The sequence below is a fragment of the Erpetoichthys calabaricus genome, chromosome 8, assembly GCF_900747795.2.
Source record: "Erpetoichthys calabaricus chromosome 8, fErpCal1.3, whole genome shotgun sequence".
NCBI lineage: Eukaryota > Metazoa > Chordata > Cladistia > Polypteriformes > Polypteridae > Erpetoichthys > Erpetoichthys calabaricus.
Window position 1 is genome coordinate 136,720,370 of NC_041401.2, and position 11,119 is coordinate 136,731,488.

Genomic DNA, 11,119 nt, shown 5'->3' on the forward strand with positions numbered 1-11,119 from the left:
TTTGGGTAGACTAGATTTTTTTTCAAATATTTTAAATATCTTATGTGTGAATTCATTCTCTTTCTCTCTATCTACATACACAGATGCACATTTTCATTAATTTCACATTTTCTTATTACACAGCATTGAATTATGGTGGATGTAATTTGGCTTTGTTGAAAGTGATCAAGAGAAATTGAGTCAAATGTTAAACTCAAAGCTTTCTAACTAATTGGACTATATTCTTGGGCATACATGGCAAACCAACTAAAATTTATAGAATAGTGTTGTTGTATGATATATATACTTTATCATAATTGATGTTAAATTGTATATAGTAAAAATGCTTTGAAACATACCTTCTCCAATAAACGGATATTCCATTTCATCTCTAACACCTTGCTCAATTTCAACTTCTAGTGTGCGCTCTTCATTTACCAATCTGTAATAATTAAAAGAAAAAAAGGGCAAGGTAAGAATTCTTTGTTGCTGAAATGTGGTATTAGATGAATATGACACAGATGGATAGGCTTCCTGGTCTTGGTGTTACCAATTGTTATTAACATTATTCATTTCAGGGCATCAACCTTCCACTAGTATGGAGAATCATTCAAAACACTAACAATTCACAAGGCAAACTTAACAGCTGCTACAAAAGGGCTCTGGGGATGTGCATTGCATTCATTTTGCTGGGCTGTCCTCCTGTTGTGATATTTCACCAGACTCAAAATGCTCTCGAAACTAATAGAAGAAATCGCAGGGCATTTGTTTTTACTGATTTACTTAGGCTATTCAAAACAGTTTTGAAAAAGATGTTTCTTCAAATTTTAAATACATATGCTTTGTTTTTACTTTCTTACATATAATGTAGATGTATTTATATATGTGTATATATACTCACGTAAACACATTATTCATGCTATTGATCAATGTTTTGATTTTATTAAATAGCAATACCTACAGTGAAAGTATTTCTCTGTAATACTTTCTTCCAAACACTGAAGCTTAAAATTCTTTGTGGAATTGCAAGAAAAAAAAGGCTTTAAAAAATGCACTTTGAATTACTGTTCCATCTCTGTGATGCAGATGTTTTAAATTTTTAACAGGTGAAAAACAATTACTTAACAAATGTACTACTGAATTGAAGCATTAAAATAAAACCCCACATTAAAGGAATCTTAATTTAGGTTCTGAAAAAAGAAGATTGATGAAAATTTTAGACATAGATTGATTTATAGGATTGGATATTAGAATCTCTGAGGTTTCAGCACTGCCTTGACGCTACAGTGTGGTTGATTTTTCTTTATGTTGTCAAATTTAGGAAGTTGCTTTGCTTGGAAAACAAATTCAGATAAAACAATATAAATGCATAAAACACCACAAAACAATATCCAAATGTTTGGATGTACAAGTGGACAACGTTAATTCAATTATGAGGAAGTGGAATATAAGGTCAGAACACCCAGACACTGTCTAGAAAACAACATTTGTGCTAACAAGAAGGAAACTTGAGAGAGAAACCAAAATGAAACCATTAGTCACTTTGATGGAGTTCGATAGTTCAGTATCTGCGACTTGAGCAAAGAAGCACACGTTAACCATATTAAGGACTTTGCATAATGCAGATCCTAACAAGTGGGTGGCACAACAGAAGCTAAAAATAAAAATTTAGGAGCATGTCTTAAATTTGCCAAAATTCTTGAGAATAACTTCAGTTAGAATATTGGAAATGTTTTGTGGATGGATGAGACCAACGCAGAGGTCTTTGGCCAATGTTCAAAGAGATATGTCTGGAACAAATGTAATTCTGACAAAACCTCAAATCACAAAATACCTACAGTGAAGTATGGTGATGACAGCTGTTTAATACCAGGGATGAGACATTTGGTTAAACTACTACTAAAAAACTGTTCTCTTTGCAAAAATTCAACTTTCTTCAAGGGATTTGTTTCTCAGTAAAATAAGAGAATTGGTTAAGGGATACTTTTGTAAAGCACTGTAAATGTATAGTGAAAATATTAGAATGGTGTCAACATTTTGGAATCATGGCTTTATGAAGGGAAAACTCCGGTGGTAGACACAACCAAATTTCACTTAAGAAATTACTTGACCTAATGTGATAGCTCTCACAGAACACAAAATTATTGCAGTTTAATCCAATGTGTTTCCAGGTTCACATGATTCCCTCGTAAAACCAAAGAAATTTACTGAACTCCACGTTCATGCCTTCAATGATGTAAACATATTGTCAGGGTTGATGCTTGCCCAGGGTAATAAAGGAAATTTGGTACAACTCACTTGACATTTGGACACTCGTCACAAACCACCTCTTGTGTCATCTGAAAGCGCCCAGGTCCTAGCTGAGTGGTCCTCATTTCCTGCCTACAGTTGCATTTTCTTTTTCCAGGGGCAAGTTTTGCAACAGGTTTATTACGAACTACCTAAACAATGAGAGAAGAATATTTGTCAACGTTGAATCAGAAACATTAGGCAAACAGGAAAAAAAAATCTGATTTTTTTGTCTGCACTGTAAAATGTGAATTTAAGTAACAAACAACAAAGGCTGCAAGCCTCTTAATTGGTAATATCTCAAGAAGTGCTTTACGATTCCAAGACTCATTTAGAGTACTTGTATCTCATTTAGTGTACTTGTATCTCCTCAAGATCTGGAGAGTTATCGGAAGTACCTAAAAGGTCCTATGGCTCTAAAGAAGTGAGATCCAGCTTGCAGCCTTGATGTGTCAAAGAGGCTTAATTTGATAATCAAATGTTCTGGGACCAAATACTTGGTAGTATACTATAACGGAGACCCCTACTCACTGGTCTATTGGGTAAAGACCTAAATTCAGCAAAGGCTAGAAAATAAAAAGATTTTGGGTAAAGATTAGATTCACATTTTAAAATTGGGCTTAATGGAAGCAAGGGCATGTGGGTGTAAAACACCAAGACAAAGCTTTATTATGGAGATATAAAGCAGAAGCAAGAGTTACCCAATATATACTAGGCCATACTTCAAAGATAGCTCATGGGGTCCTCGACTGAACCTCATGGAAACTAAGTATGGGCTACCGTGGAGGTTAAGGGAATTAATATTCCTAAGCCTGAACCTTTGTCCACAAGATCTTTTCAAAACCTACAATAATGGAAACAACATAAAAATGAAATGGTGCAATGCTTCCATATTAAGTAAATAATCTAAACACTGAAGACATTTCCAATGTTTTAATTTTTCACACATTTCAATAAATACATTAACTATCCATCCATTTTCCAACCCGCTGAATCCAAACACAGGGTCACGGGGGTCTGCTGGAGCCAACTAGCAAAGAAGAAATACTAACACAATACAAAGTATTAGTAGCTGATCTAAAAATGATGACACCTAGGAAAAGTGAGAGAAGAGAAGGATGTGAAAAGGTCAGAAGATGGAAATTAAAAGAGCAAACAATTAGGACAGAAACTAGAAGAGACACATAAAATACACCAGCTGAAATAAAAGAATCCTCCAAGGAGGATCTGGAGGGTTAGTGGACAAAAATAAGGGTTGTGGGAAAGGCTAAATGTGGAAGTGCATTAGTTAAGAAAAAGGAAGGAATAATGTAATAGGGATTAAAAAAGTTCAGAAATAAAAAATATATAAAAGAAGAAATCAAATGATTTAAGGACTGCCCTTGTTTTAATGTTCTTTTGCAGTTGTGTATTTGTGATATTTAGCATTGTTATAATTTTATGTATGTCTTTAAGGAACAGGTTTTAAGTTTGTATTAGACAGTTAAAAGAAAGTAACTGTAATGTAACTTGCAAGCATATATTCTCTGGTGTTCTCTGGTATTCTCAGGAGGCATTCTTCACTGATAAAAACAGCTGTGCTTTGACATATACCTAACCAACCCCACGAGTCATTAGGAAATAGTGTTAAGTAATGACTCGGGATGTGTAGTTTGTGGAGGGGGTGCAGAGCTGCACACCCATTAGTCTGAAGTGTGGCTGTTTAGGACTGGTCTTGAATCGGAGGGCCATTCTGGTCCAGGGACTTGTGCCAGGAATTGGTATAAGCTGCCTTTCTAATTTTCTCTCTTACAATGAAGATTAGATCAACTCTCTCCCTTTCCATCTTTCCTTGATGAAGACAAAACCATCTCTGCAGCCATATCGAGAAAGGCATTTGTGATGCCTATTTCAGTACTCCGTTTGAAGGCCATGTGGTTGTAAGGACCAAGCCAGAAAGAATATAACACCAAAAGCCATCTGTGAACGCAAGATATACTGCTGCTTGGGCTGTAATGGTATTTTTTTCCACACTCATTTTACTTTGCTCATTATTTGGGCACATTACCTATAATACATATTTAATTAAATGTGAAGCTCTTTCTCCTGCCAGTTCTTTTAGCTAATTGCCTGAGGTTACAGATAAAAAAGTGGGAGTTGCTGAAGTATAGTACCTGACCACAAAGTGGTAATTGTATGGGATTTGAGGGATTTTGTTATGGTCTAATAATAAAGAGTATAAAAGGGGACAAAACGTAAAGGAAGCTGGTGACAGAACGAAGAGTCAGATAAAGCTATAAAAGAAAAGATGTAGTTTAAGAAGTGGAAGAAATCAGGAGAAACATCAGATAAAGAATATAAAGAGGAAAGAAGTGATGAAAAGAGAGTGGTAATGAGAGAAATAAAAAACTATGGTGCAAGTCCTAGCTAAGTTACTGAATGTCATCTTGAAAACAAAACAAGAGGACTACGGAATGGAAACATGGCTTTTAATACTAATACCTAACAAACAGGGAGATACTGTATACAAGATTGCAAAACTTAGAGGTATTAAGTTACCTCATATATTTAAGATATGGAAAAGGGTAAGTGAAAATTTTGAAGAAAAATATTTTGGTTTCAGATCAAGAAAAGGAACCATGAGTACAATTCTTTGCAACTCTATACCCTAATAGAAAAATACAAAAGAGAATACACAGTAAGAGAATATTGAATTACTTTATCAAATAATTCTTCAAAAACTTGTGAAAATGTGGAATGGAATTTGCTGTTTGACATCCGGTGAAATGAATGTATAAATACATTTCTTCCATTAACTTACTTCTGCACTAAACTCAGTACACCACACCAAAGTAGTGTGTACAGGTGCCGGATTTTGAACAACTTTCTTCATTTTTCACAAAGCACTATTCTACTGAATCAGACACAAAATCTTACTTCAGAATGTTCAAATTATATAAATCAAAAATATAAATTTACTTACTTCTACGAAATTTCCAGTATATACCTCTTCAAGTGTGACCTCAAGGTCAATTACTATATCATTTCCTCTGGGGATGTTTCGGTCTTGCTGACGTGGGTTTCCACCAAACATAAACCCAAAATCGCCAAAGAAACTGTTGAAAACATTATGACAGCGATATTTAGTTATTGATTTAAACAATGAGGAACAGTATTTCTACTTTACACAGTTCTAAAATGTAAAATGATATTGTTGACCTCCAAAGTGTTACTATTCAAATATGACCCTGGATTAAGAAATTAAAAGCATTACATATTGTAATGAAAAAATATAATACTTTGTCCTGTAGCCTGAATGAATGACAGGGAAGCTCCTACCACATTTGGTCAGCCTTGTACTTTCATCTGATCACGAAACTATAAATCAGAGTGGGGAGAACACCTTTGCAGAGATGTCCCGAAACAAAAATGCCATGCCCCAGAGGCATGCACCCCATAAAAAATAGGAAATGAGACACCAGTCTCAAACCATGTAGCCTCTGAACATGCCCACATGTGAAGTTGGAGCAGCCCATCTCACCAAACAGATTAAATCACAAAAAGGACTTAAATCACAGCTTCCAAAATAAATCAAGTCATTGCTTTATGGTACACTCCCTGTTGTCCATCTCAGGCATTCACAAAGCAGTGTTAGAAAAACTAACCACTAACAAGAGGAGAGCAAACCATCCTTCCCTAACAAGTTTCTGTGTATGGACAGTCTCTCTGCTACTGAAAAGAGGAGAAGGCAAAATATAAAATACATCTGAATAATCATCCTAAGTAGAATGATTGAGAATCAATGGAAACAAAAAAATGTTTTTTGCCCATCTGCAAATAATAAGGCATAAACTGCCAGTTCTGTTGAAACCTTAAATGCTAATATATGTCAGGTGCTTATATAGAACACTAGGCTGTAATTTAGATATCCTAGCCACTCCCCAAGGACAAACTTCCAGACATCAACATTGACTAGAAACCAATGAGCTGAAGCTTATGTAGAGAATCCAGGTAAACAAACACAAGTGATCTAGTTTCTGTACAGAAATAAAAATCCTGTAATGGCAAACATTTAAAAGTTCATCTCCAATTAGTGTACACAGGCTCTATTCGATCAAACTGTAAATTACTCTTCTGAATAAATAACCCTGGACCTGAGCACTATTCTACCTCTACCTGGTCTTGAATCCATAAGGGATGAATATGGCAGTGGTTAAACCCATCCACAGGAAACAAACATCTTTACAGTACTCTGTAGTTTCACCTTTGAACTGAGTTCCCACTTGTCCAAATGACACAGTTGACACCACATGAGCAATGTGGTTGAACCCAGATATGAGCAGGTGAGACATTCCTGTGTTTAATCAAAGGTCAGCCTTCACTGCCAAAAAGTTGGGAACACATTAGTAGCATGCACATGTCATACATCTTCTATTCCCAATCCTCATTCCAGCTAGGGGAAACAAACTAATGGTTATCAATACAAAATATAGTACTAAGCTCAGCTGACACAGAGAAGTGAAGAAATAAAGCTATACTGGAGAAAGTGGTGACTAAATAACTAGTCAAGTCATGCCAATAAAAGGCTCTGGTAACACTTGGCAGACATAAATGTGATAATGCCATAACAGCAAGATTCTGATCCAAGTTCCAAAAGTAGTCCTAAGTCACACTGATGACTTAGCTTTACACCATGAAATACTGAATGCTTTCAGAGGACTTAGACCTTCCTTGGGTAACCATAGATGAAGCAGGAAACACTGAAGGACAATATATTCTGAATTACCCTGGATTGCAGAACACTCCAGATAAACTTCCTGATGACAAAGAAAGAAAGTAGGAATTCTTGAAAATGGGTAAGAGGGAAGACGAGCCTAAAATTAGTCTTTCTTGGGGGGTGAGGGTGGATGCTTCCTAGTGTCACTTTATGGGTATCTCACAGGGACATCAGGTCTCTATACATTCAGATCAAAGTTAAAGCTATATGTTGTCATACTAACCTTTACTCTCAGTCTTGAATATCAGACACCACTGAAGTGAATGATGTCAGAAATGAAAGTACCAAATGGCAGAGAATAGTTAGAGAAATGCATGAACCCAGCGATGCAGAATAAACAGTCACGCATTCTCATGCACAACTGCAACTTGTGTACTAATGGGGTTGATTTTATGCCATGCTGACTTAGATATTAAAGAAGTTGGGTTTTTGGCCCTGGCATAACAGCTATGCAGTAATGGAAATCTGCCTTGTGAACACTAATGGTGCAAAAAGCCTAGTGACTATTTGTGTATTGAAGTTTGACATGCCTCAACGGACATTAACTTCTAAACAGGGTGTATATGTAGGACAAAGTAGACATGGCCCATTCTGCTAGGTATTTATTGGCACACAAAGCCTGTTAAGACAGCAGATTTAACACAGATGCAGAAATCGTGCTCCACCCCCCAAGCTGAATTCCAAAATGAATAGCTGAGCAGCTCCTACCACACTCAGTCAGCCTTGTACGTCATCTGACAATAAAAGTGTAAAGAAGAATTGAGCTGACCCCTCTGCAAATGCTCCTTGAGACAAAAAGGTGCTCACATGGCCATTAATCTTAGTCTTTTAACCAAGAACTGAACCGGCCTCTGCATAAAGCATAAAATAACACTCCTACAAACAGACACTAGTTCTATAAGTGGAAGTGACCATGATCCAATTACATTTTCATTCACATACTAACTGCAGTCATCTATTTACTTTTTGCAAAATGCTCTCTCTCTTTGGATTATAAAGACACCCAAACAATGAAACCTAAAACCTGATGAGCTGTTTCGTCTTTTGGGAGCTGAGAGTGGACAATCCTCTTCTCTTTGGAGGGCCAATAAGCAAACAATGCACTCTTTTGGAGCTGGATGCTCAGAACTAGCTCTAACATCCACTCTGCCAAGCCAAGATCTGCGCCAGTGATTAAGCTCAGTATGAGAAGACTTAAAAGCAGCATTAGTTCAAGAAGGGGACTTAAACTCTTATGCCAGAATCAGTACTGCTTTCCCTATGAAAGGTGCAGAGGGCACAGCAAAATGCTTAACAGTGAACGGAATAAGGCAGCATCACACCACAGAGAAAAGGCCACAAGGCAAAGAAAAGTAGTGCTCTCCAATGCAAGAAGAATTCTCCACTAGAACCCAGAGCAACAGCAACAACTCCAGACAACATCAGAAACCGCTCTTAAAGTTTTGGATCAAAGAACTGTTTACCTGTGTTAAGATAAATTAAAGCTCTAAACAGCCAGTAAACAGCCAGCCTCTTCTGGGTTAAATATTTGTTTTTCACATTGTCTTCTACATCAAAATATATATTATAAATATGCAGTTATATTTTTATAATCAATGGGTTTGTCAATAAACTGTATTATTCTACAGAGAAAAGTAAGGTAAATTATTTGTAAGTCTGCCACTTCAATTAAATTACCAGCATTGCTGAAGTGAAAACTGATAAATAACCAAGTTAAAATGCTCTTCCTTTTCCTACAGTCCCAAATATCAGTATGCAACCATGCTTCTGTTTTGCCTGTTTTAGTGAAAGATTGATTATGTGTTTAAGATATACATATTAAATGATCACTTTTATTACTTAATGTCTATCATTAGAGGGCTTTAGTGTTTTAATTGCAGAAATTGAAAGAAAGACTGCCTGAAAGCAGTAATCTCATAAAACCATTGTCAGTCACTTTCCTAAAATGCAACATTCAATATGTATACTTAGCTTGCATTAAGCCTAGCTTAAACTCAATCATGAGTTATCCTGCTAATTCATCATGTAAATCGAAAATTAGTTCTGATCATATTACACTGAGCCTATTCATCTTATTCAGAATAAAATAAGTGAGGAATTCTACCTTTATAAAATTTCACTTGTATCTTAATTAGGTACAATTTGTGTAACTTCTGAAACATTCAACCCTTGCTTTGAGGTACAGCAAGTTTTCACCTAATCAAAAGCCTGTTCTGCATTAAAAAACATGGAAAGTACCAGGTTATCCACTCTGGAAATTTGGTCATGCACACACTTCAAGATCCTCGTCCGCTTACCTGGGACTGCCTTGCAGAAGGGTGTCAAAAATAGGACTACTTGTCCTTGTCTAAAAGAAAATAGGATGGACAACTCCAGCATTCAACTTGTTCTTTATACCAGAGACTAATCATTAGTCAATAAGCTTCTGTGCTCTCCGAACACAATTGCTACATTAATGCGCTTGTATAAGATACACAGTCTAGTTATGAACATCTACTGGAATAAAACTCATCTATAACCGGACACCCACCTGAACTTTAAATGACAGATGGCAGGTTATGTGTACATTAAATGAAATTCCAAATGTTGAGGACTAAAATAATACATACAAATATGGATAAAAACTAAATTAATAATTGCTCTAGTTCTAACCTGGAGAAGATATCCCCATGAGAGCTATGGTGCCCTTCCTTCAACCCTTCTTCCCCATACGCATCATACTGTTTGCGCTTCTCTTCATCAGATAAAACCTAGAAGACACAAACAAAAACAATAACTCTGAAATGTTTTGCTCCATATTTACACAGTAATTTAGTAACGTGTTTTCTTTCAATAATATAGATTGCATACCATAACAACAAAACATATGAGAGAATTGCAGTGAATGTATTTCTTGGTATGACAAATGGGTGATGAATCAGAACAAAAGACCAAGAAGAAAAATCATCTTGCCAAAAACATGAGCGTGTAATTTGGCAGCATTAGGAAGACTGTTTCACTCACTCACTCACTCACAGATACTTTATTAATCCCAAGGGGAAATTCACATACTCCAGCAGTACCATACTAAAATATTAAAATAAGAGGTTATAGCGAATACTATTTCTATAATGACATCCTTAAACCAGCTTCACCTAGTTCAGAGTTTCGAGGGTGCAAAAACTGCCCAGCCAAAGTTGGGCGTAGTAGTACTGCCAATTAAAGACAGCATATTAATCTGTGGCATTTAATAGATAATAATCAAGGCAGTAGTAAACCGACGTAAAGTTTTTTTTTTTTTTTTTTTTTTTTTACACACATACACGTGATTCATTATTTGTGTTACGATGTCTTTTACTTTTCTCCAAGACAATTGAGTTGGATGGCTGAACGCAAGAAAAAGGAGGGACCATCTTAGACAGTGCCGGTGGGCTGTACCAATCACAAGCAGCCACCACGAATACGCGTCCAATAAAAAAAGGCGGCCGCGTTTCCAACAACAACAGCCGGAGGAGGAGGAGCCAAGCACTCGCCACTAATGTATTTTTCAATTCTTCTTTCCAAAATACAAACGGTTAACGCGACTTCGGATTACAATGTACGTAAGCATAACGACACATCCACACATTTTCAATCGCGAGTTCCTTTACACGAAAATTCTTCTATTATCCTACTTCCTGTTTGCTGATAACTGCTTTCTCTGCAAGGAACGAGGCATGTTCTATGCTAGATTAGGAGGTAGTGATACCAATGCAAACTGAGATACATTTCTATGACCTATTCATGAAAATATACTGCGTCCGGCGCTCTGCTAAACAGCACTGATGAACACACATTGGAGAAAATGAAGGGCAGAACAGTGGAAAAAGAATTTTCAAGTGAATTACCTCATATGCAGCGCCGAGGTCTTGAAACTTATTCTGCGCTTCGGGATCATCTGGGTTTCTGTCCGGATGCAGTTGTAGGGCCAACTTTCTGTACGCTTTTTTAATATCTTTTATGGATGCCGACCGGGAAACCCCTAAGATCTTGTAAAAATCTCGCCTAAGGAAAAACAAATCAAATAGCCATTAACCACAGACGACCATCTATTACAGAGTACACCTTCGGAGAAAC

At 36.5% G+C, this 11,119-nt stretch overlaps 1 protein-coding gene across 1 annotated transcript in view; it reads right to left on the reverse strand.

The window, feature by feature from the left end:
- The window catches only part of dnajb11 (DnaJ heat shock protein family (Hsp40) member B11), a 38,354-nt gene that overhangs the window by 26,545 nt on the left and 690 nt on the right, over positions 1–11,119 (reverse strand). The window contains exons 2-6 of the mRNA XM_028807514.2: positions 10,891–11,047; positions 9,677–9,774; positions 5,231–5,363; positions 2,278–2,420; positions 339–421 (exon numbers count right to left, since the gene is read on the reverse strand). Coding sequence (XP_028663347.1) covers positions 339–421; positions 2,278–2,420; positions 5,231–5,363; positions 9,677–9,774; positions 10,891–11,047 — 614 coding nt within the window. The remainder of the gene's footprint in view (positions 1–338; positions 422–2,277; positions 2,421–5,230; positions 5,364–9,676; positions 9,775–10,890; positions 11,048–11,119) is intronic.